We start from the raw sequence: 25,580 nt of genomic DNA, 5'->3' as shown, positions 1-25,580 counted from the left end.
TGGTCAGCCCCAGAGGGCCAACCAAACAGTCAGGGCCCGCAACTTTGGGCAAGCCACTCCTCCCCAACCTGCCCCCAACCAGGCATACCCTTCTGATTTCTCGCATTGCGAGAAGCAGAAACATAAAATGGTAGTTTTACCATTTTATGTTTCTGCTTCACGCACTGCGAGAAAGCAGTGAGGTGACGCTCCTCTGGCCTAATGGTGTGACCGCTGCGACTGCACTGGGCAATGAAATGGTGGGGGGGGGCACTGACCTCAGCTGGGTGCTGTATTTTTACAATAACTTAAGATATAAAAGCACCTGCTGCAAGCTATAAAAAATGTCAAGATAACTCTTTTGATTAATGTTCCTGCTACAGAGATGAGTTCGGAAGTGGGGGCTCACCGAGCGAGTGCTGTGGGTTGGTGCGGCGGGGAGGGGAGGGGCAGGGTGGGAGGGTAGTAGACTCGGACATAGGACGGAATGGAGTAAAGTAAGTAAATAAAAAATAAAACTATTTACCTTGAGCGCCCTGCATCGCCGACTTGGTGCTGCAGCACGCTCAAGGTAAATAGTTTTATTTATTTATTTACTTACTTTACTCCGTTCCGCCGAATGTTCGAGTCTACTACCCCCCACCCTGCCCCTCCCCTCCCCCGTCTCACCGCCCAGCAGTACTCTCTCGGCGAGCCACCACTGGAGTTCAGAGTAGAGAGAGATCGGAGTTTTGCAGGCACTGCCATTTCAGGTAAGAGCGGTGGGGCAGTGGGTCAGAGGGAGGAGTCGACAGGCTACAGAATAGGGAAAATAAAATAAATAAAACCCCATATTTTGCGCTTGCCGCTTCACCCACTCCGCGATGTGGAGATGCGCAAAATAAGTGGTTTTATTAGTCTGTTGACTTACCTCCCGCCCCGGTGCCCCAAAGATCTTACCTGATCCAGCCGCACCTGGGGTTTTGTCTAGTGGCAGTTTTGACTCACCATAAAGTAGTGCAGAGGGTTAATATGCCTGCTGCAAAGAACAGATCTGTTTTTTATACAGATAGCTGAGTGGATTAGTAAAACCCGCCTTTACCAGCACTTTAAAACAAATGCAATGTATGTGAGAGTGGTTATGGAGAGATGAAGGGCACTTTTGCTGGGTGGTAGTGAGGGAAGCTGAGTAAGAGGTGCCAAAAAAGATTTTCGCACAGGGTGCCACCAGCGCTAAAGCCGGCCATGCTCCCCCACTGCTGCTATCTGCCTCTTTGCTGCGCTTCCCCAAATCCAAACATTAATAAGCTACTCCAGTCCAGACTTTCTCTTTGCATTCTGGGACTTGTAGTCCTGATTTTACATTGGTATATGTGGGACTACAACGCAAAACTGCACAGGAAAACCTGGACTGAGTGGGCTGCTACGGCTGGACGTGATGAACGGTGCTGTCTCTCCCTTGGTGTTGCTGTCTCTCCCATTGCATCACCCTTTTTCTTGTGCTCAGACATTTCTCCTCCTCCAAAGGAGTTAAGCTATTTGCAGACGCTCCCTTGAGCTCCTGGCAGGCCGGGCGGCGGAATGCCGTCATCCTGAAGGCTGGAATCAGATTAACTGAGCATCGTCCGGGGGTGCTGCCGGCCCTGGGCGAGCTGCAGCCCGCACGGACCAGCCCGGACTGCCGGACAGAGCGTGTGGGAGCAGCATGAGAGGCTGTGGGGCCAGGGGTCAGATCTGCGCACACCCCCTAAGGTACTGACTGCCCAGCCTGTCAGAGCCCAAGGCAGTGCAGGGACCCCTCAGCCTAACTCCATCTATTCTTAGAGAGGGAGAGCTGGGATGAGCCGGGAAATCTGCCGCGCACACCCCGCCCCAAGTTGACCTACCCGGGCTGCAGCTCTTTGGGACCCGGTAAGAAGATGCTACGAGCCCTACAGAGTCTATCCTCCAGGGGTCCCATACAGGCGCAGTCACATCTTCTTTAGCTCAGTGTCCTCCCCCCCCCCCCCGCCTTCCTCCCCTCTCCTTCACGGGTTTACCTCTTTACCTTGCGCTGTCACTCTTTCCATAACTCACATCCCAAACTCCACACGTCCTGTCAGCCTCTTCGCTCCCCCTGACCGCGCGCAGCTGGAGTTGCCTGTGTGCACTTATGTGTGTCTTTTGCTTTGTAGTTACTGTAAGATCTCCCTTCTTTAGTGTGCTGTTTGCTGAACTGAACATTTCCATGCATGCTGCTTTTCTCCACTTGTTTGCCTACACTGCCCCCTTTCAACACGGCGCCCCCTAGCCCCCGGCCAACAACACTGCAATGTAAAGCCCGTTCGCTCTCTGTGCGTTTGCTTTGATCGTCTGCCTGTTTAGTGGTGACGAGTTTTTCCAGATGTTTACTTTCCTCGGAGTTTTTCCAGCGGCAGTTTTGTACCCCAGCTGTTCACAGAGGAGGGATACGTCCGCGTGGGGCCGAGAACAGCGTGAATCGTTAATGCCCTGCTCTGGTGCAATTAACAACCTTAATTTGCAAAACGACTGAAGGGGGGATGACACTAAAACAATGAACGCGCCATTTACATCATTTATTCAGCAGGGCATGTATTTTTTATTCTCCCTGCGTGTCATCTATTCTGCAGAGATTGTGGCCCGCTTTATGTGTTTCACATATAGATGGGCTCATTTTTGCTGTTTGAACGGGAATTTAAAGAAGTTGCGTCTATCTCGGAAATATACAAGGTAGATAAACAATATATGCCTTAGGGGTGTATTCACAGAGGAGGCTCCTAATTCTGAGGAGAATTAATCTCTCCTGCTGTGGTGATTGAGGCAGTCTGGGCGGGGCGGAATTCAGCCTTTTCCACAGTCTCAGAGGGGCATATGTACAATCCCCGTCCGCCATGGGAACGTCACTTTTTGGGACGTTTCTGTGGTGATAGGGACTTTGCCTTATTTACAAGGCAGCGTTAAGCCACGGTGACTTAACGCTGCCTTGTAAATAAGGCCCCCTTTCACGCTGTAGTTAGCGTGAAAGGGATGGGCAGTGGATGTTGCGGTGGGCGTTCCACCGCAACACCCATTGATTTTGACGCTGTCCCCTATTTACAATGGTGGCGTAAATAGGATGCAGCGCCAAAATTAAGACCAGAGAAAACCTAGTCTTGGCGAAACGAGGAGAAATGCTTTATTTCCCCTTGTTTTTGCTTTTTCCATGTGTGCTGCCTTGTGCAGCATACATGGAAAAAGCAAAAGGCCTTGGAATATTTATTTGTAGGACAGTGTTCCTTCCTATACATAAACAATCCTTAAAAAAAAGCCATTTTGTAACTTCCATGTGTGCTGCATTAAGCAGCACACATAGAAGTGACAAAACTGCATTTAAAGATTGTTTATGTGCAGGAAGGGACACCTTCCCACAAATAAACAATCTTCCCCAGCAGGCAGACACCTTTGCACTATGGTGCAAGGGTGCCTGAGTTGGCGCTAAGCTGCTAAACTTAGCGCAAGTGCAGGGAGAAATGCGAGGCTGCACCATATCCTTGTAAATATGGTGCGGCCTTGCGTTTCTGAAGTGGCGAAGTGAGGCGTTGTACGTATGCCCCAGAGTTCCACATCAGGTCGCCTGGCTGCTGCAAGCTTCGCCCACAGAGCCATGGCGCAGGAAGCCAAGACAGGCCTACTTGTTGTCGTCACGCATGCCCGGACTGGCCGGCCGGGCAAGCGGGCAATCCCCGGGAGGCTGGTGCCCCAGGAGGCCGCTTTCGGCCTCCAGGAGTGTGGTGGTGCACGTTACTGGTTCCAGCGCACATTAGCACGTCTGCAGATGGGGGCTGAATTTATGATTTTTGCCAGGACTGTTTTAAATACTCAGCCCAGCCCTGTCGTCAGGGCGTAAAACCGCCTCCTCTGCTGAGTCGTCTGCCAGGCTGCCGAAGAGCACACACCTGTTGAAATCTGTCAGCAGCCAGACAGAGGCCCACAGAGCAAACCGCCCTACAGAACAGACTGAAGGAGGGGGCATGGAAGACTGAATGCAGGGCATTCATTCACTCTGCCGGGGGCTGAGTATGCGACCAACTCTGTAAGTAGAAGGCATGCACGTCAAATTCTGTTTTTAGTCCTGAATAGCAGAATTCGAGCCACCCTTTCAGCGTTTAGGTGTTTTTAAGCAAACCTTTTATAGCACTGCAAAACAAATGTTACTTCACTGGTAATCCATGCTTCTATCAATGCTGTTCTCTCAACCATCCTTGGCCCCTTGTCTACAAAGCACTTTAAAACCACAAGATGTAGGGAAGTGCTTTAGAAATGCTGCAAAACAAGGCAGTTTTTATGCCACGCCAGGATAATTTTCTGTGGTGCGAAATGCACAATATGCCACTATTTCCTTGTGCAATGTGGGCACACTTGTGTGCAGGTTGTCTGCTTCACGACTTGGTGAACCCTAGATTGGTCAGGTTAAGTGACCACCCCTCCATTTGTCAAGTGAATGGTGTGCCCCAAACTTACGCATATCCGTGCAGATCTTAGTGTTAGTGTCTCTTGATGTTATTGGCTGTCTCTGTTGGACCAGAGACATCTGGTATTTGAGAGGTCAATTGAACCTTTCATTCTCCTCTACTCCGAAGACACCCATGTGAGGTTAACCCCTTCCACGTGGGGCTAATTCCCCCACGGTGCGGGGGGGAGGGGCCGTTTGCGGCGCTCGTGACGAGCCCAGCTCGTCATGCTGCACAGTGGAGCTGTGCTCATGACGAGCTGGGGTCGTCACGACTACGCCCACTCCCATAGAACGCCCACACAGGTGGGGAATTAGCTGCGCGTGGGAGGGCCGCGGTAATTATGACGAGCTCAGCTCGTCATGAGCACCGCTCCACTGTGCCTCATGACGAGCTCAGCTCGTCATAAGCATGCAAGGGGTTAAACAGCTGAATTTCTCTCTGAGGTTATGGTTTTCTTTCAAATGAACCTTGTATTTTTGTCTTTAGCACTGTTGAAGCTATCCAATATCACGGTTCAAGCTGATAGATGTATGTTTCCCACTGGCCGTAGTACCATAGTAGTGTTAACGTCTTGGAAACAATCTTAAATTCCCCATAGGTGCAGTCTCTTGGATTTGTGCTGTGAAGTTATGGTTGCCATGGAGCTATTGGCTCTTTTGCTTCAATTTTGGTAGTTGCTAGGTAGTGTGTTTTGCTAGGTCAAAGCCTGGGAGGAGAGGCTGGGTCACCCATCCCTCTACCTCCAACTCACATCTCACTTAAGTTTGTGACTTGTGTGCTTAAAGTGTGTATTTATTTCTAGAGGTGCTTATTGGTTGAGCCCATCTACCCTGTAGGTGGTCCTTGACATCTCCGTTAGAAGAAGGACTCAATCTGGTTTTGAATTCCCTTATTGTGGGAGCGTCGTCGTCTGGGAATCAGGCTAACACCAATCCTAGTATCTGAGTAAGTGTTAAGTGTATTTTTGTTGTAGTGCATTCCCCTGTGGTAGAGTTTCTTGGTGGGGGTCAAAGGTTGCAATCTTCCAAAATACCCATATATGTGTGCAAATACCCATAAATGTGTGTAAGGAGCGGGCAGAACAGACAGGTGAGAGAGAAGAGGCTGAAACCCAGTGCTTAATTTGTAAAATAATAAGTGCCAGGGCCCTGGTCCGAAGGCTACTGTACCTTGCACCACCCATTGTTGCCAAAACAACTACTAACCATCTCTCTCGCCGGCAAGTGCGACAGTTCAGATTATTCCAAGTCCCAAAGCTAAAGGAATTGATGGGGAGGCAGGTATTAGTATTTTTATTAATGTATATTGTATTCATAAAAAACTGATGTTGTTCTGCTCATCTCTACATTAGATGAGCAGCACCACCCATGTGTCAGATAAGTGCAGTGTTGACAGTTAAGTTCTGGTGTCGAGCACTGGAAACTAGTTAAGTGCCAGTGGTGAGCACGGAAACCACCGGCTCAAATTTAGCACTGCTGACCCGTCTCCTATCTTTAGTGCCACAGACAGAAGATGAGTGCATGGGACAAGGCTGGTACTATCATCATGAAGTGGGGAATCAGACCAGAAACTGGGTAGAAAACCATGCCATGCTTCACACGACTACCCATTAGGTACACATATCAGTCAGTCAGTCAATCTTTATTCGGGTACCACAGTACCCATAAAAGCACAATATAAAGGTACACATATGCCCTGCGTGCTTCCACAGTGGGATATCCGAGAGTCCATTGTTGGCTTTAAGCCAACACCCTCCATCTCTCGAGCACGGGGACTTTACAGCTGCTGTCACAACCATGCACCCTCACAGGGTACAGGAAATGACATCAGCTTCACGTGGGAGGGATGATCTATTACTTGGTTCCACTTGCTCTTGCCTCTAGGTGGATGGAAGGCAAGCTTCTTGACCTGCTGGGTGTGTGTGTAAATTTGCATGTGGGTCTTACAGTGTGCATATCTGTATATGTGTCTGTGCCGTTTTGTATGTGTATTTGTGTGACTGTGTGCCGTACATAACTTTGTGTGAGGCTGTTTAGTATTATAATTGTATTTATATAGCGCTTATTACCCCTGACGAGGCCTCGAAGGGCTTTTTCGGCGAGTAGCACGCTACCTCGGAACCCATAAAGGATTAGTGTTGAATTAGTATAGTGAAAAATGAAAGTAATTTGAGTGGTGGATAGCTTAGTCAGTTATTTGGATTCAGAAGGATAGCAGAAGGATAGAAGAGGGGAAAAAAAGTTTGTATTTATAAAGCGCTTGTTACCCCTGATGGGGTGTTGGAGTACTTTTCGGCAAGGTCCCTCCTGTATGAGTCGGTGCTTGTGTGTTCTTTTGTCACGCGCGTGTGTGTGCATTCTGTTGTGAATGTTTGTTTGTGCGTTCACACCCTTCTAGCCCTCCCCTCTTCACAAACCATACCACACTTTACATCAATTGCACTTCTCAGTGCCAAGTCCATTACTCACTGCAAATACATGCCTGTCTTCTGCGAGCAAATTACAAGTTTAGCCTGAAGGTACCCTTCCTGCCACATTCAGTTAGCAAATATTTACTCACAAAAGATTTTCGTGTTCACCATTCCCTGTTAACAGTTTAGTGTTATATCCAAATCAATAAGTGAATGAATAACGTCAGGCGTTTTGTTTACCTGTGATTGTTTGTTTTATTTGTTTTCCTGTGTATGCCAGTTGACCATTGCCTTCTGAAAAGGTTCAGTTAGATAACTGCTTCTATGGTTTACTGATACTCTTATGAAGGCGTTCTGAATTGTTTCAGGGCACACTGTATGTTTGGCATGGTGACTGGCTGTCGGTTGATATTTTTCACAGTACAGATTAGGGGCTAGATGTAGGTAACTCTAATTTACCGACTCATAAATACCGAATTTTACCGATTTCGGTATTTATGAATCGGTAAATTAGAAGGAGGGAGATGTAGGTAATTTTTTATTTTGAATTACCGAATCTGTAAAATTCGGTATTTACCGATTCGGTAAATATCGATATTGCCCATTGATTCCTATGGGCCTTGAAGCCCATAGGAATCAATGGACAATACCGATTCGGTATTTACCGAATCGGTAAATACTGAATCCTGCAAGGGTGCAGGGTGTGTCACTTTGACACCCTCTAGCACCCCAAGTACAGGCTTGTGTGACATGTTTCAGAAAAGGGGGTGGTGACGGAAGCTTGTTTCCTTTCCAGTAAAGAATTGGCTTGGTAGTTTGGTCTGCCCTGTTCCCATGATGCACTGGGCCAGGGTCAGACTAATTTGCATGTAGCCAGGTTCTGAGCTGGGATGGTGCAGTGAGCTAAAAAACGGTGATGGATCAAGCCCTGATCTTTTGACTGGGTAGGAGTGTTCTGCTTAATTCAGATACTCTGTCCATCACCACCCCCTTTATGAATTGTGTGACATGTGGCACACATACATGCCCTAAGGGCATGTCTGTGTGTCACATTGCAATGTGCATGCACACCTGAATACGGTATTTTACCACCCAATAGGATTGGGTGGTAAAATACCGACTCTTTAGGGCCTGTGGCACTCTTAGGAGTGTCTGCTACATATGGATTTACCAAATCGGTAAATATACCGATTCGGTATTTTACCGTTTCAGTAAATTTACCGATTCGGTAAATTTACAGAATCGGTAAAATATAGGCCCCCTACATCAGAAAACCCTAATACCGGTCGGTAACGGCGAATTCGGCCGTTACCGACCGGTATTAGGGCTCCTACGTCTGGCCCTTAATCTCTTGAAGGCATGTCCTAGAGCAAACAGTTTAAAAGTAAAGTGCCTAGACCACAAATGTTGTGAGACAAATATTTGCTGAAAATCTCTGTCCCAACAGATCCAAACTGTTTTGTTCCAAAAATATTTGTTGATGAAGTATTCCCACCTTTTTATACATGCCTGCAAAATGACAACTCGCCACTTTTAACTTCAAACAAATCTCACATTTTAAAAAGATCTGCTTTTTTCCTTGTGAGGGCAGTAAAATAAATTCTATACTTTGTGTTATCAGTGCGAAACCGCTGTCCGTCTAATCCAGGCCTCTTTACTGTTTGCGATTTACGTTCACAGTTTTTTAATCCACTGAATATGGAACCAATTTTAACTGCCAGCTAAGGATGAAAGTGTTAAACTCGGTTGCTTGTGTTTTTTTTAATTCTGACTGGGACTATCCTACACAAAGAGGCTTTTAAGTGTTCTGCCACCCTCACGATTACCGGTGCAGCTAAATGTATTTTTGTATCTTTGAGCACACTTGTTGGAGCATGGTTTCCTGTGTTTAGGGATTTCAGCGAGACCTGCCCTTCCTGCAAAAAAAACCTGAAATGAGTAAAACAAGGATGCGGCTGTGTAGAGTCATGGAACTGTGTGTGTGTGTGTGGGGTGAGTGGTGGGAGGGAATTCCTTCCTGAAAATATGCATTTCTTGTGCCAGGAGCCAGTCGGTGCATGTCTGCTTCAAGCCTGTATCAAAGTGTGTGTAGATGGCTGCTACATTCTGAAGGTAACCCTCCTCTCTTTGCTTTTCTCCTACCCCTTTGCTATTCTCTTCCCCTTTCCAATTCTCCCCCCTCCTTTCCAATTCTCCCCCCCTCCTTTGCTATTCTCCCCCCCTCCTTTGCTATTCTCCTCCCCCTCTCCTTTGCAATTCTCCCCCCCCCCTCACATGCAGGACTACCGAGAAGATGGGATGGATCTAGGCAGCGATGCCAGCAGCCGCTCGAGCTCCAACAAGGTGACCCCTTGCTCGGACTGCAAGTCGTCCCCCAGCCTGGAGCTGGCCGCCCTGGACGACTATGACGAGATCGAGGACTTCCAGGTGTACAAGAAGAAGGGCGCGGACGACTGGGAGGAGGATGTCGAAGATGAGGAGTCCTATGGGGACTACACGGTCAACAACCACTACGCCAAGACGCTGCTTGGGAGGAGCCTAGCGGAGGAGTTTGAGGAGGCCAAAGGCGTGGTGCCGCCGCCCCCTAGCAATGTCAGCCTGCACAATGAACTCAAACACAACGGCAATGTGGTGTCTAGGAAGACTGGAACCAAAGGGAAGAGGAACCACCAGAAATCCCAGCATGCTCTGGGCAGGATAGGTGGCGGCGTGGTCACCTACAATGCAACGGAGACTTGCGCGAAAGAGGACACGCAACTTCCAACCATGGATTGGGCGGCTTTGGAAAAGCACTTGGCCGGTTTGCAGTTCCAGGAACAGGAACTACGAAATCAGAGCCAGTTGAAAACCAACTACACCTCAGTAAGTGGACAACTTTACTTTTAAATAGTAACACACCACTGCATGAGTTATACTTAGTGTGGAAGTTAATAGGTAGGCCTATGTCACTTCTTGGAATGTTAATACTGGGTGTACTATTGCATTGCATGGTGGACTGGATTACCCGTATAGAGTTGCACATAGGGACTCTAAGGCCGACATTTTTGTCAATGATTTAATGTACACATTTATGGGAAATTATGTATAATAGTGTGTCACCATATGTATTGACTGGTGCCTACTATCACTGTGCATTTTGGGTCACAGCTAGGTTAAAAACTTCCCTCCAAGTGCTTGAAGGGTGTGTCTAGTCCTGGAGGTTTGTGTGACAGCCTAATGCATTCTGGGTGTTGTAGTCATGTGTTACTTACTTTGAACTAACTACAGTTAAAATCAATAATTTGTCGATGAAAAGTTGAGGACTTGACACAGTGTCCATAATGACCTTGAGTGAGGATGTGTCTCCAGTCACAACAGTTTTGTGGCCCAAGGGAAAGACCTTCTGTTACATCTGAAACTTATAATGATGAACACATTAATTGCATGCATTTGTGAAATAGTGAGTACACTATGACTCTTTAAATTCTTGAATGGCATATTTGTATATGACACCGTTGTAAGGATGACTTCTTCTCTGCACATTTGATTTTGGTATACGGCTGGGTCAAATTCTGCGCGAAACCGTAAAGCAAATTAACGTTCCAATAATTCTCTAAATGCTCATAAGGATAAAAAGAAGCGTCCGCACAACGTTTTGTAATTTTGTGGACTAACAAGTTCCCGAAATCATAAGTAACAGAAAAGTCTTTATCCTGATCAAACTCAATTACGTTCAAGAGTTCGTAAACGTACAGCTGTGAAAAACTTCTTCTTTTAATTCCAGGTGTCCATTTCCTTGTTTCAGCAGAGTTGCATCCAATAATACATCATTACACTTAGTTGATACAGTCACAGCCAGCTGACTAATGCAGCAAACACGTGTTTCGTCATTTGGTCATCACCCACCGACTTCCTCAGGGCAAAAGATGAATTGAAAAGTATCTGTAGTTACGTAAGCAATAGGTTCTATTCATGTCCCTCTAATACCTATATCTCTGATTAGGTCCTCAGCGATTATTACTATATTTGCGAATCATACGACAAAACAGAGTGTTCCAAAGGAAAGAGTATCAGCGAGAATAATAATACATCTTTGTTTCTACGATGAATCATTCTTACCATCACCACTCGTATGAGGATTTGTCTCCTTTAATAACAGATTGATCCAACTTTTTAATACTTCCTTGATAGAAAGTCACAAGTGAGGCTGGGCTACAGCTCAACATTTTGACTAAAGCAGACTAAGGGGCTTATTCCGAGTCTGGCGGTCGCCCTATCATGACCAGGGTGGTCGGGCCGCCCTGGCACCACCGCAGTCCATGCCGTGCAGGTACTGATGTTCCCATTGTGGTGCCTATTTCAGAGGCACTGCCGTGGAAACGCCAAAGGACTGGTTGCCAGACAGGAAAAAACTTCTAATCTGGCGGGTGGTTCAAAGATGGGTTTGGCGGTGCGGAAGCAGGACAGTCCTGTTCCTGCGTGGCCAAACTCATAATAAGGCCCTAAGTTGTTGTTCTATGTGGAATCCCTCTTCAGCGTTATGCCTGTTGCTCACTCGGCTTCATTGTTAGTCAAACCTATCATCTAACCCCTGGCAGTAACCAAAAGCACACTCTCTTAATCGCCCTCCTCTGTCTCCGACACTCGGGCAGTTGTAAATACTTTCAAATCCCCCAGCTATTCCAATTTGCTTCTCTCTGGACTGGATACCTGTCATACTCCATTCCAGTAAGACCCATTGCCTCTCTGCCGCCCTGAGAATTAAGTAGTCTCTCTATCCCAAATAACTGTCATTGCTTCTTTCTTGATTCAGCAGTTACCAACACCCTTTACTCCCAATAATGTTAATTTTTTCTCTGTGTCAGGTTTTAACAACTCTCTATTAATAATTCCTATAGATTTTCGCTAGACTGGGCAGCTAAATGCCTCCTCCACTCCCAGTAACTTCTATTGCTTCTCTCTAGTCTAGGTATTTAAGAATTCTCTGTCCAAAATAATTCCTATTCCTTCGGTCTAGCCCAAGCAGCCAAGAACATTCTGCTTTTCCAGGAGCTGATGTTTTCCTTCTTTAGTTCTTGCGGTCATGGATACGTTCTCTTCCTAGTGATTCTGAGTGCATGAGAAAGGTTAGATAGCACACAATAGAGATCAAACCGTTTTGTGGCCCTGTCGCCTACAAGCCTACTTGAGGCTGCTAAGATATTTAACAAAAGAGGACCGTGAGGATTTGGGTGTATTACGTGATATGACTGTGGGGCCTTGTTGTGGAATACACCCACAAAAGCTGTCCTGGGTGCAGTCAGACTCGTCGATATCATCTTTGCTCAACCCTGTGTAGCTGTGGCTTCGAGCAGCAAGGCTTGACAAAGGAACTTAGTGTAAAGCATTTAACAGTGTCAAACAACGCAACATGAAAATAATTTATAAAAATAGTGCATATTTTATAGATATTTAAGGACCTTGATCATCGAAATCCACCAGAGAGGTCCGGCGATGCAGAGTTTTGAAGATACATATACTTTAAATGCAACCACAAACAAGCATTGGACAACAAAAAGTTTATAAAATTTCAATAACTCCAGCTTAGGTGACCAAATATGAGAAGATAAAGTTCTAGGTGGACAGGGAGGATACTTTGGACAGCTACCTAGCCACCAGAGCATTTCTAAGACCAGTTTCAAACTTTACACGACGACCACTATAGGCTCTAATGTAGTGATGCTGAGTCAACAGGCTAAAAGATGCTCCGGTTTAGGTGTGGTCGACGGGGTGTCTTTGCGGTGAGTCCTCAGTCCATAAGGAATGTGGGGTGACTTTTGCCACAGTGATCGGGGTTCCTTGAAGTCCTCTTTGTTGCAGAAGCTGGCCTGCCGTTGCTGGGCTACTGGTTTCCGTTCACTGAGGGTGGAGCGAAATCCTTTGAAGGGGGTTGGTCTCCATTTTGGTTGACAGATTTGGACTCTGACAGCACTCCCAGATCCAGCAGATTGGGGTGCAACTTTTAGCCATTGAGGATCGATCTCTTTATATGGCTGGCGGCAGATGATGGCAAATGTTCTGCCTACGAACTTGCCGGTTTGGGCTTCTTTAGCTCTTGTGCTCCTGGAGCTGGTTCCAGGGGATCAGCCACCTGATCCTTGGAGTCACTGCTTTGATCTGGTGCCTAAAATCAATCAATATTTCCCTGGGTCAGAAGCCACAGGAACAGTCCAAAATTTGCTAGCCCAAAATGCAGCAGGTTCAGTCCTTTTGATGGTGCAGCCTCTCTTCGTGCAGTTTCAATGGCAGCAGGGCAGTACTTCTTCAGTCCTTTTTTAAAATCCAACGTGATCTGGTGAGCATGGTGCCAGGGGTGCCATATTTATCCCAGGAAAGTGCCCTAATGGGACCACACAGTCTCTAGCCAATGAGCTACTGGGTCCCATCCTTCCCAGTGGCATGTTTCCTGCACTGTGTAGCATCTGGCTGTCCCAGAGTGCACTATTATAGCCACTCTCAAAATGTTGGGACCCTTCCTTGGTAGCCCACCCTAGAGGTGTGGCTACCTAAGGGCTACAAACCCACAGAAAAACTGGTTTACGGATAGATTTCCCCCTCTCTGTCCCTGTCTCCAACTTGTCTGCAGGAACAAAAGGCACCCTGTATGGAAGTATTGTCACAGGTGCTCCTTCAGAGGTGGCTTCCCCTTTGAAGCTCGACTTTTGGGCTAACACCCTGAGTGGCATTCCTGGACGAGAAGGTAATACCTCACTCTGTGGCAACTGCCTTTGTTCCTAAACTTGAGTCATTCATATGTTTCCCCAGGAAGCCAGAAAGTTGTCTGTGTGCTAAGGCCTTTGTGATGCCACTGGACTAGTTGGGCACAGAGTAGCAGCTTCCTAAAAGTTTCTTAACTTTAATTATGACAATAATTTTGAGCTGAACATCAAATCGAATTTAATTTCACGATTTATTTGATACTTTGCAGTACCAAGTTAGGTAGCCTAATTCAGAAGTTAGTCAGGCTGGTGTGCAAGCGGGTGTGTTAGCCAATGGGGCTACTAACTTTCCCCCAGCAAAGCGACAATTTTGAAGTGTTGTTGCTAAGACCTCTGAAAATGTATATGTCTTAGTTAACAATATATAGTTCCCTTCCATACGGCTCCATACACCTTCCTTAGGGTAGATTAACGTATAGTTTAAGGAAGTGGTAGCTTTGCCATAGGTATAAATGGCAAAGTCGAACTAGCAGTGTAAACACTGCTCTTCCATTTTACAGAGGCAGACTGAGAGTCATTTTGTCCTTTTTCACCATCAGGGTGTCACAAACAGTGCTGCAGCCCTAGGTGGACACTCTGTCTTACCCTCCCGGGGTACCCTAGCTACCATGTACTAGCTACTTATTTATAAGTAAGTCAGCACTTGCCAACTGGGACATCCACTTTGTAAGTGTAAAACAATTGGCACTGAGGTCTGATTAGCAGGCCTCAGTGCACGGTGAGTAAAAAAAAACAGCAGCATCAGGCCAAAAAATGTGGGGGTGAAGATGCAAAAGAGGCATTTCCTTACAAGGACATTACAGCAGGATGTTTTTCTCAATATGAATGGGTTGATCTCCCTGTTCTGATCCCCAGGAAGTGAATTCCAGAGCTGTGGTCCGTAAACCTAAAATCCCTTCCTCCTAGCATTTTACCCTACATTCTGGGAATGGACAGAAAATTAGGTAAACTGTCCTTGATGGCCTCTATTGGTTGACTTTGTGGTAGAGGCTGGTTGGGAAATATACTAGCCAGACAGGCCAGACTTACCCTCACAGTGTGTCCGATAACTCCGCCCCTAAGAGGATGCACCGTCGCTGCAAAAGTTACCAGCAACTGCATCTGTGCCCATGAGCAGTTTGCACAGTACATGATGTACATCTGGTACAGGGGTGATGCATGCCCTTGATCAAATAGACACTTCAAAGTGCATGATACCAAAATGGAAACGGAGAGTGGCGCGAGCTTCTCTGATACCTTGCGACGATGAACCACTGGAGATTGAATGACGAGCCCTAGTGCAGAAGCCTGATCATCTCATAATGAATGCTTCTGGCAAATGCTCAACCGCTCTCCAAACAATGACGCTTAATGTGCTGATTGTCCAGAAAGAAAGGAGACAAAATGGTCCCTCCAGCAAGTATGATGAGTTTTTCAGATTGCAGGCAAGTGACCCTCCCATCAAAGAAGCCTTCCTGAGTGGTGAACAATTTCCTTGAAATTGATGTATCACTTCAGATGTCCATGAAATTGCTAAAGTTAACCCCTCGCTCTCTGAATCTGGTGGCCAAATTGCAGAAAAGTCAGGCTTTATATGTTATATACCATAGATATAACCCTGGTCCCTGCAATACAATATAATTAAATACTTTTTAATACCGGTGCTGACCGTGGCTGTGGTTATGATCCTGTATCCACAGAAGGATCTAAAAAATTAACCCCATTTTACACCCCAAATAATTGAGTAAAACTATGAATGTGATATATTATAAATATAGATAGATATAAAAAGATAGACGACTGTTGGTTTTGTTGTCAGACTCGGTGATTGTGAGCGTTAGTGGTAAAAATTTATTTTTATAGTGACCAAATGCCCCAGCTCCCTGCAGTTATTTTTCCAGAACACACAATATACTATCAAAAGGTATCTTCAGGAGTTTTAATTTTGTGAACGACTCCCCTCCAGGAAACAGCTCAGTGTAGCTAGCGTCTTTTGCAGGAGTGGCTCCTCCATAAGAGGAGCGTAGCATCGCCCCACTAAAAAATGCCCCCAGAAAAGCCCCTGAGCTGAAAAATAAAATGGTAGATAAAGTTTATATATTGCCATTTTATTTTTCATCAAGCGATCCAGGGCCATTGCTGTTGAGTGGCAGCAGCGAGCTGTAAGTTTAAAGTGTGCATGTCATTTTGGCTGGCTGTCTTCCAACAGCCATGTGCATTTTAAACTTCTCTAACTCAGCTGTACAAGACAGCTAGGGTGGAGAAAGCACAGGCCTCCAGTGCTCTTAGGAGCGCTGAGAGAGGCCACTCCCTCCAATCCTGGTGCTTCTCTCATGATGGTTAACAGCATGAGAGCAGCGACCGGATTGGTTAGGGGAGTTGGCTGGGTCCCACATTGGACAGAAGACTGAAATATCCAAGCAAAGAGCTGTCGTACAGCAAGCCAGGAAGCTAAGTGCCTATTTCTTTTATTTATTTTAGAACCACCTATTTGCCTGCCTCCCCACTCTGCACATGACTGCCGCCACTGGTGTTTTGACCTGTGTTGGGAGCCATCTTCAATAAGTACCACCGGACATTATTCAGACATGCACCTCTCTCTGTGATGCTCTGTCTGTCTCTCTCTTTCATTATTTCTCCTTCTGTCATTAGCTCTTTCCGTCCCTCCTTGTGGCCACTCACTGTCTGCAATCTTCCCATTTAATTAAGGTTTGAGTACAGTAGCCATGGGATTAATGGAAGGTGCCCCAACACCTATGGGTGGTTTCTCAAGGAGAACATGAAGGCAGCCTTCCAGTTCACCTCTTGCGGTGAAATTAAAGGCTAATTATTGCCAAAAGCCAAAGGTGGTGATGGGGCACAGAAACTGGCCAAGAGAATGTGCTCAGTCCCCTCAAAGTGTATGTGCAGTTGGCTAATACCTGATTGGCATATTTAACTTATTTATAAGTCCTCAGTATATGGTACTCTGGGTACCAAGGGCAGGTAAGTTAAATGTCACAAGTGGACTGCAGCACTTGTCGTGCCTCTACTGCTGTGACAATGTGAAAACATGGCTCTTGGCCTGTCATTACAACCACGTCAGGCAACTTTTAAACGCTAGGAGGAATCCAGCCGGGGCATGGATCTCCCACAACCCATTGGTGGTCCCACTTGCTGCCATTTCTTCCAAATGTTCACAATAGCTGGCCCGTTCTCACTTTTTCCCCCCTACAATGTATATAGAAGTCTAGAAACATTACCTTTAAATAAAATGTGTAGCTTGGTGAGGGTCCTGCTTCAGGATGTGCTAGATCTTACAGAGTGCTGTCTTGGGAGGTGGCCCTTCTATGCATCACCAGAGATGGTGAGCTGCCTTGATCTGCAGCTGCAGACAAGTGGTGCTCCCTTACTGAGCATCCGCAGCAGAGTATGCTGTCATCTTATTGATTGTTATCGTTCAAGGTGTGGTGCACTTCTGTGTTGCAGCTGGTAAGATGTGTTTCTTCACCAGCTGGCACCAGGCAGAGCATTGTGTTTCTGTTGATTTCATGGTTCTACCCAAACCCTTAGCAGAGTTAAACACAGGCACCTTTATCTTCTAACAATCACTTTACTGCTCAGCCACACCTCCACACTTATCACACTTCACGCTGCTGACCAACTCCCTCCAGGTCATCAGGAACACAGTTACCTTTCTGCATTTTTGTGTCATAGCCTAATGCATTCTGGGCTGTGTAGTCCTGCTTTACTTCCATTGAAGTGATTAGACTAACACACCTGAAATCCTAGATTTATAGGTAAAGTTCAGGACTGGAGACAGTGTCCGTAATGACCTGGAGTCACATTGTCACTCTACTTTCCACCTCTGCCTAACCACCTTTGTATACCTCATCCATACCAGCCAACTTTAAGAACAATCTTACTGTGTGAGGTGGGAGTGTGGCCTTAAAGGGGGCAGGGCCTTGTGCTGAGAAGTACCTACTAAGTACTTTTGAACCCCGCCCCACGCCCCCTCACCCAACCCCCCAAAAAAAAGCTTACTGAGGCCTGGTGCCCATGTCATGGTGTGTTTTCACACCCTTTTATGGACGTCGGCAGTTCAAAACCTCGGAAAATGAGCTGGAAAACCACTGTTTACAGAGATTTTCAACTTGTTTTCACTGCCATCGTGTGATATCAGGCCTTGTTTTCCCTGTCACCGTGTGATGTTGGCTCCTCACCGGGAGACGGTGTGATGGGAGCCAATATAGTGTGTCACACGGTGATCCCGTGTTTGTTGGCAGGTATGCTTTATCTCTTCCCTCCACACATCTGCCACACTGCTGGTTTTCCAACCTCCACCACTTAGCACACTCCACCCCCCGCCTTACTGTAACTATCACACGCAACATCTCCCTCACATCACTCATCTGAGCACTCGCCACCTCTCTCCAAATCTCATGTACTCAGGCCACTGGAATTATGCAGAAGTGGAGGACAGCCATGGCCGTCAGTGGGAGTACCTGCAGGGTGGTGATGTGGAGAGCAGGAGGGGCAGGGTGGGGGGTAGTAATGTATGGATTACGGAGTTTTACAGGTAAGTAAACATTTAAATAAGTAAAACGAATTTTGTTGCGCGCACTGCATCGCATTTGGGGATGCAGTGCACTCAACGAAATTCGTTTTATTTATTTAAATGTTTACTTACCTGGGAAGCTCCGTAATCCATACAACACTACCCCCCCCCCACCCTGCCCCTCCCCTTCCCCACGTCACCGCCCTGCAGGTACTCCCACTGCCGGCCGCGGCTGGTGGAGGACCAGCCCACAGTGTGCAGGAAGGAAAGGCCAATTACGTGACCTAAATAGGCATGTTCTGTGGTCAAGTGTATCATCTCATTAGTACGGGATTACAGCTGAATACAGCAGTCGGAAACTGAAAGGTGACCAAGTATCCTTTGCGGAACATGCAGGACGCGTTTCACTTTTTTTTAAGGAACCCTTGATCCATTTTTAGCTCGAAACACTTTCTCCCTAAAATCTGCACATTTTGCAGCAGATGGTTATGTGCAAATGCACTAAATCTGTAATTAAACGCTGCAGCCGCAGAATCACACTTTCAGTGGTGGTGTCACCTCCATCGTACTAAACATTTCCAGTGCACTATTTTTCGCCATGGATCTTCTCAAACCCATACAGGTCACCGCGTTCGTGTCACGATTTCCTGACCTGAGATGTCCCTGTCTTTTGTTTAATGGTCAGCCGAATATTAGGTTATGCAAGACCTGCCCGCTGCTATTTATATTAGAATATTTATTAAAACCAGGTTTCTGATCTTCATCCAAGCAACACTATGCATTAAATTCACCTGCCTACATTTACATATATATTCTTTAAAGATATGCTCATATGTCTTTATGGAACACGGGTTAATGTAGTGCAAAATGCTGATGTACATTGGACACCAAAGCACATCCTTTCATTTACGGTCCTAGCTTTGAGGGACAGTGTGGGCCCGATCCAAATATCCACTGTGGTGAAAGTAAAACTGGTGGTATTGTAATAGTGACAGCCCTGCATGTGTAGTGACTGTCTGGTCACGTTCTAGTGTTTCTAGAATATGTGTTTCCACCAGCTACTCCTTGGGGGCTGGCTTCAACACACACACCCCACACCCATCCATCACAGGTGTCACCTGTCAGGTGACCTACCAATAAAAGGGGCCGGGCGCACGTACCCTGGGCCAGTTCCAGAGTGTATGCCGCTGTGTCTACGTGGTCAACTGCATGGGGGCCTAGGCAGCAGGGCCGGACTGGGAACCAAATCTGGCCCCGGCAAAGTGCTCGGCCGCCCCCCCCTCCCCACTCGGGGGGGTTAGGGGTGCCATCGAGCTCTTTGCCGGGGCCAGATTTCGGCCGTTTTTGTTGCAGGGCCGATTTTGCAGCTATGCTGCAAAAACGGGCCTGTAACAAAATCGGCCCCATGGGGTCCAAAACCGGCCCCCACCCATGCGGCGCACCGGGGGATTGCCCGGTAACTGCTACGGCCAGTCCGGCCCTGCTAGGCAGTGACGTAGCAAGACCATGTGGCGCACGTGGCGGTCCCTGCTTTTGCTGCCTGCGGGTGCGGCATGTAAGAGTGGGGGGGTGATTCCCTTGGCTGTTGCAACTGCAGGTAAGGGCGGGGGGGTTTGCTGGCGATTCCCGCGGTACCCGCAGATAAGAGTGAGGGAGGCCGCCACCCCCAAAACTCATGCTGCCAAGCGGGCCACACACACCCACCTCCCCCTTGCTACGCCACTGGGCCTACGGCGACCCCAGCCCTTACACTATGGACTGTCACCAGACCAGCACTTTTCTAGTTGTTGGCTTTCCTGTTGAACATCATTGTTATCAGGTTTGTCTGTCCAAATGACTCTGCGGAGCAAAACATGAGTATATCTCCTATCATATATTAAGTGGAGAAATTAAGTCCATGAGTCCATGACGGCATGAAGCAGGGTTCTCAAGTTTCCCAGTTCCATGCCGCCAGTAGTACAGCCATTTTGGTTTCTGCTTTTCATTCTGGGATTTGTAGTCCTTGTTTTATAATGGGATAACATGGGACTACAAATCTCAGACTTGCACTGCAAAAATCGGGCATGAGCTACTCATGTGAGGACCTTGGAAACTAGAGAGCTCTACATGGAGCTAGAGACCATCCCTGCTAAGCCCTTCTCCCCATCCCGGAGCACATCAGTCACCTGGGTTTAACTTTCCAGCCTGCATACCTAATCCTGCCCAGTGAGCTCAATCGTTTCCCTATCCCATGTGTGATTATCTAATCCACTCTAGCCAATCCAGTTCAGTTTTTTCCCTATAAGATCCTGTACTTGTAGTCGTGAATTACGGTAGTTGTGGTATGTACATTGTATAATAAGGGCCTACTGGTACCCAGGGTTTTAAGTGCGATGAAAAAGCTGTGAGGTGCCTCAAAGGGGCGTGGCCACTAATTAAGTGTGTGGCTTAAAAACACATCAGCTAAAAATCTGTGTTTAGCCTAGTGTACCACCCAACTTTTATTTTGCTGTTCATGCCATTGCCTCCACATATATGATACAACAAGTAACATCATACCAACAACAAGTCAGGACTATTGGCTTTGTCAGTGGTTGTTAGTTGCATAAGATAAATAAGCAGCAACTATGGCTTGTATATAACATTGGAAAAGCTTCAATTGAAAGTCCTGGTGACACCAGGACAACGTTGCTGCTCTTGAGTTTCAAAAAGAGAAGGGAAATCCAGAGACAAAACAACTCTTTAAAGGATTCCCCTTCCCATACAACGCTCACCTGTCATGACGTCATCCCGTAACTTCTCCACTAGTGTGAAGTGAGCAGTGTGAGCAGCGCACATCCATGTGCCTGCTGTCACTGCAGTCTGGAAAAAAACGATCGCCTGTGCTGGGGCACAAAACAGAGCCCGATAGAGACCTTTTTCGAGGCCTCCTTTAAAAAAACTGCCCGTGCTCCGCACCGGTGAGACCCGGCCCACTTAAAGCCCGGCTGGTACCATAATGCACAGAACAAAAGGGACTGGAAAAACTGCTTTTGTATGGGATCGATAGACATGAGAGTTTTGTGAGTGGCAACTGGCCCACGAGGATAGTGTACTCCACTTACTGTTAAATTCCAGTTGTAAATTCCGAGGTAGTTTGTTTTCACAACTGAACTGGAAACAGTCCTGCCTTTGGATGGGCGTGCACTCGTTTGTGTAAATTCTTATCAGACGCTGTCACGGCCATGGTGATGAATGTTAATGGGACTGGAAGCTCTTTTGTTTTACCAGATACGTAAAATAGTCCGGAAGTTACTTCCGGTCCACCCTTTTAGGCGGCATTCACAACCATTGGACCTGGTATCTTTTGCTAGTATGTGATTGCTGTGTATTTATTAAAGGGGAAATAATATTTGATACAAAACCGAGAAGGAATAAAGATTTCTGCTTAGTCAATTCTAAGAACACAGGAAGAGAGCCTTCTAATATACCTAACTGCTAAGTGGTCATGTGACATTTGTCCCATTCAGTATGTTCTTGCTTTTTAGCCTGCAACACTTTGTTTACCGGGATTATGAAGGCAAATGAAACTACAAGTCCCATAAGGCAACATTCTCTTGACTAAAAAGGCAGGAATGGTCCAGGATGCCGAACATTACATGTTATCTATGAATGTGGCCCACAAGTGGTTGTCCTTCGTCTTGTCCCTTGCTTAAAACATGGCATACTCGTGAAAGCTAAAGCTAGTATTACAGTAATCAGATGACTCCATGACATCAAAGCCACCATTATTGGTACTTTGCCAGTCATCAAACCACCCGATGCATTCTGGTACTGGTAGTCCTGGGTCACATCAAATTAAGCGAATTGACTTAAGCTCTAGGTTTAAGTGGTTTTGAGAAGCAAAAACTGGACTGGATCTGTGTGTCTTAACTATATTTCCCTTGAAGCCTGCCTCTTGTAACCCTTCAGAAAGAGTGTTTGCCACAAGTGAACCAAATCACGCTTCCACATCCCACTTGTGGCTGTCCTATCGAAGATGGAGCAGTACAACCCGCCGCTACGTTTTCACGCCATATTGCCATGTTATTTAATAACCTTATGCATTCTGGGATTTGTAGTTAATTTAGCTAAAACTCCAGATGTTAATATGTAACCGAAGAAAGCAGGACTGGAAATATGCCTGGATAATATGGAACAAGGCGCCACCCTTCACAAAATCAGTTTGAGTTGTAGATTTTCTTTTGTACAATTCTGTTATGGTTGTGATATGATACAACAAGTAACATCATACCTACAAGAAGTCAGGTCTATTGGCTTTGTCAGTGGCTGTTAGTTGCATAAGATAAATAGGCAGCAACTATGGCTTGTATATAATATTGAGAAAGCTTCCACTTAAAGCCCTGGTGACGCCTCGACAATGTTGCTGCTCCCGAGTTTCAAAAAGAGAAGAGAAATCCAGAGAGAAAATGACTCTCTTTAAAGGATTTTCCCTCCCCTACAATGCTCATCTGTCATGACGTCATGCCTTAACTTCTCCACTAGTGAGCAGTGTGAGCACACGCATATCCATATGCCTCCTGTCACTGCAGTCCGGAAAAAAAATGGACCGCCTGTGCCAGGGCACAAAACAGAGCCTGAAAGAGACCCGTTTCGAGGCCTCCTTTAAAAAACTGCTGGTGCTCAGCACCGGTGAGACCCGGCCCACTTAAAGCCCTGTGTCCTAGGTCTCAAAACCTAGTTAAAGAGCTTCAAACAAAGACACATTCATAATCTTTACCGTACAGGGTTCGTTGAAGAGAATTCAGTGTCTTTCTGCTCACAATGCCTCCTTTACTGTTAGAGTGCATATTTTACCTCTGCTACATCGTGCAGTTGTTAGCTACCCAATGACTGTGTTTCGTATGGGCTGCCAACCTGGAGGCCGTATTATACATAGGACGCACTGTCTTTGTTTGCGCTGTGCACACCTTTAAGTCGGTGCTCTTGGCACAAACAGAGACAGTGCACCCAATTACGGATAATATGTTGCCCCCAGGGCAGCTGCGAACTCGCTGCCGCTCTGTGAGCAGCACTTTCGTGAAAGGCGGAGCAGATGTTTGAAGCAGTCGCTCTGTCTTTCACAGTGCAGGCAGCACACTGCCAGCTTTACAAAGCGAGACAGAGATCCCCCAGCAAGCGGGTGCAGCGGGTGACAGGACCCGCCTCTGACGGGGTGTCACAGAGAGTCCATGGGACTCCTTATACCCCTTAGAGGGCTACCCTCATGTAGGGCACTCACTGTGCACCACCTGTTTGTGGGCACAGTATGTGTGCCTCCCGACTGCCTTTTTGCAAGTGAACCCACATCCATAATACAGCACGGGCTCAGAGGCAAAGTTGTTCCTTAATTTTCACGGGCCATGCTGTGTTATTTTAGACCGACAACTGTTTGATTAACCCCTTGGGCGCGGCCGCGATTCTGCCCCTGTGCGGCCGTTTTAATGAGTGGGCGGGTTCATGACGGCCCCCAGCCGTCATCAGCACACGCCCACCGTGATGCATGACGGACGGAGGCCGTCATCAGCATGGAAGGGCTTAAAATCAAAGCACAAATCCAAGCATTTAATTTAATGTTACTTGAAATGACCGGACGGGCTGAAGCGGTCAAGCCTTACGCCGACCGAGCCACTTCACAGAACAGGGCGAGATGTTACTCGTGCGCTGTTATTTTGCTGATAACTTTGAGTTTTTCTTTGCAACATTATTTTAGAGAACGAACAGTATTGTTTCTCTGTGTTCTTCTGTGCTGTGCCCTACGAATGGAGCAAGCAAACACACTGATTCTTATCACTAGCTATTACTTGGCCCGATGTTACAAGATTGGCATTCCTGAGAATTTGGAGTTTCAGCCAGTCATACTAGAGCATGGGCACTCGCAAACATTCTCCCGGGAGCCAAAAAATTTAGTCTTTAGTTTGACCGAGGGCCGCACGGATGGTTGGGAGCAAAATGGGGGGGCATAAATTGGGTGTAGGGGAAGCAACGCATGTACAACTATTGGCTCAACTGAATTGCACAATGTGGAGCCAGAAGGCCTGGGATGAATCCCGGTTTCCCCACTTGACCAAATTGTGTGATCCTGGGCAACTGTTTTATTTCACTTTCCCTCCTATTTCTTCATTATTAAACATAAGAGGACCTCAAAATATATGACTTCAGAATGTGTGCTGTACAAAACCTTCTCCTGTGTTTTGGAGCAAATCACTAATGGCTTTGTTGTCAGGGTGGGGGGGGGGGAGGGGGTGAGCATGATCGTTTCTAAATTCATGTTTGAAAACTATCACTTTAAAATAAACTTCTGAATGCACTGCCAAAATCTAATATACCAAGCTTGAAAGGTTTTGCGGGTTAATGAAATACACTTTTTGAATTCTGAAGAGCCTATCATATTTTGTACAAGTTTGCTGTCTTTAAAGATGCAGGTGATCCTACAGTTAAGGGGTGCAGTACATCCTTCCTTTCTTTAACTGTAATTAACCTTTAAGTAAATGCTTGTTGTTTATTTACCATTTTTTTTTATGTTTGTGCTGAATCGAGTAAAAAGCAGCCTAGTGCTGCTGTTGCCTAAGGGGCAAAGGTCAGGATGGCCGCATGCGCTCCCCCCTTACTTAGAGAATCCCTATACAGGATATGTAGTTTCAAATTTCGTTTAGAAGCCGAGGCCTGCAAGTTGCAGCAGTCTTAATGCTATTAGCTGACAAAACAATACTTTCGGAAAGTCGCCCTCTTAATACAGAACTTTCTGGTTTTTAAGGTTCATTCCTGAGTAGCTCATCTATTTCACAATTTTTGCAATGCTTTATGGAACTTGTGGTCCTGAGCTTTTAATAGGACGAACAGAAGTATACGTCTCAGAATGCCAGGCAAAAACCTTGACAGGAGGAGTTAGTCGGGCATGGACGTGGGAAATCTGTTTTTCAGCCAACAGCAATAGGCATGCTGGGACTTGTAGTTATCTTTTCCGGTACAGAGAATGTCCCCATATATGATGGGATTGACTGTAAAAGTTGGGTTGGCTGTAGTTACCCTCATGCCGTGGGGATGGATGACACAATGGAGTTTACAGTTTTTCTTTTGCGGATCTCGGAGACAAAATGCTACGAATTTTGCCACTCGGTAGAAAGATGGATTGCATAAGAAAACTGGCCTTGGTGTTGAACATGAATTTACTTTAATAGTTTGGCACGTTCTAGGCCAATAAAAAAAGGGCCATCAAACACTTCACAAATAAAAACAAAAAGGGTCAGAAATCTACCAATACCAAACAAGAAGCTAAATAGGCACAGGGTCTATGATCCATTCGTAACTCGCTCAGCAAGTCAAGGTGTTTTTGCTTTGCTTTCTGGGACTTGTAGTCCTGATTTTGAAGAGGCTTAACTGGACTACAAGTCCCAGAATTCAAAGCCAAAGCATTGACTGGGCGAGTTCTTTGTGCATGGACATGGGAAACTTGAGCTCTCTGTGGT

At 46.5% G+C, this 25,580-nt stretch overlaps 1 protein-coding gene across 3 annotated transcripts in view; it reads left to right on the top strand.

Annotated features, from left to right (window-relative positions):
• SCHIP1 (schwannomin interacting protein 1) overlaps window positions 1-25,580 on the top strand; it is a 402,630-nt gene that overhangs the window by 157,873 nt on the left and 219,177 nt on the right. The window contains exons 1-2 of one of the 3 annotated variants that reach the window (XM_078666941.1): window positions 1,537-1,710; window positions 9,142-9,723. In XM_078666941.1, coding sequence (XP_078523067.1) covers window positions 9,160-9,723 — 564 coding nt within the window. In that variant the 5' untranslated portion in view covers window positions 1,537-1,710; window positions 9,142-9,159. Of the gene's footprint in view, window positions 1-1,536; window positions 1,711-1,732; window positions 1,870-9,141; window positions 9,724-25,580 lie in introns of those variants that run through there. The other 2 variants (XM_078666940.1, XM_078666939.1) reach the window with 2 other exon arrangements.

This window comes from Lissotriton helveticus, chromosome 11 (genome assembly GCF_964261635.1).
Source record: "Lissotriton helveticus chromosome 11, aLisHel1.1, whole genome shotgun sequence".
Taxonomy (NCBI): domain Eukaryota; kingdom Metazoa; phylum Chordata; class Amphibia; order Caudata; family Salamandridae; genus Lissotriton; species Lissotriton helveticus.
Note: the sequence above shows the minus strand (reverse complement) of the source record. Positions and strands in the feature narration are given on the sequence as shown.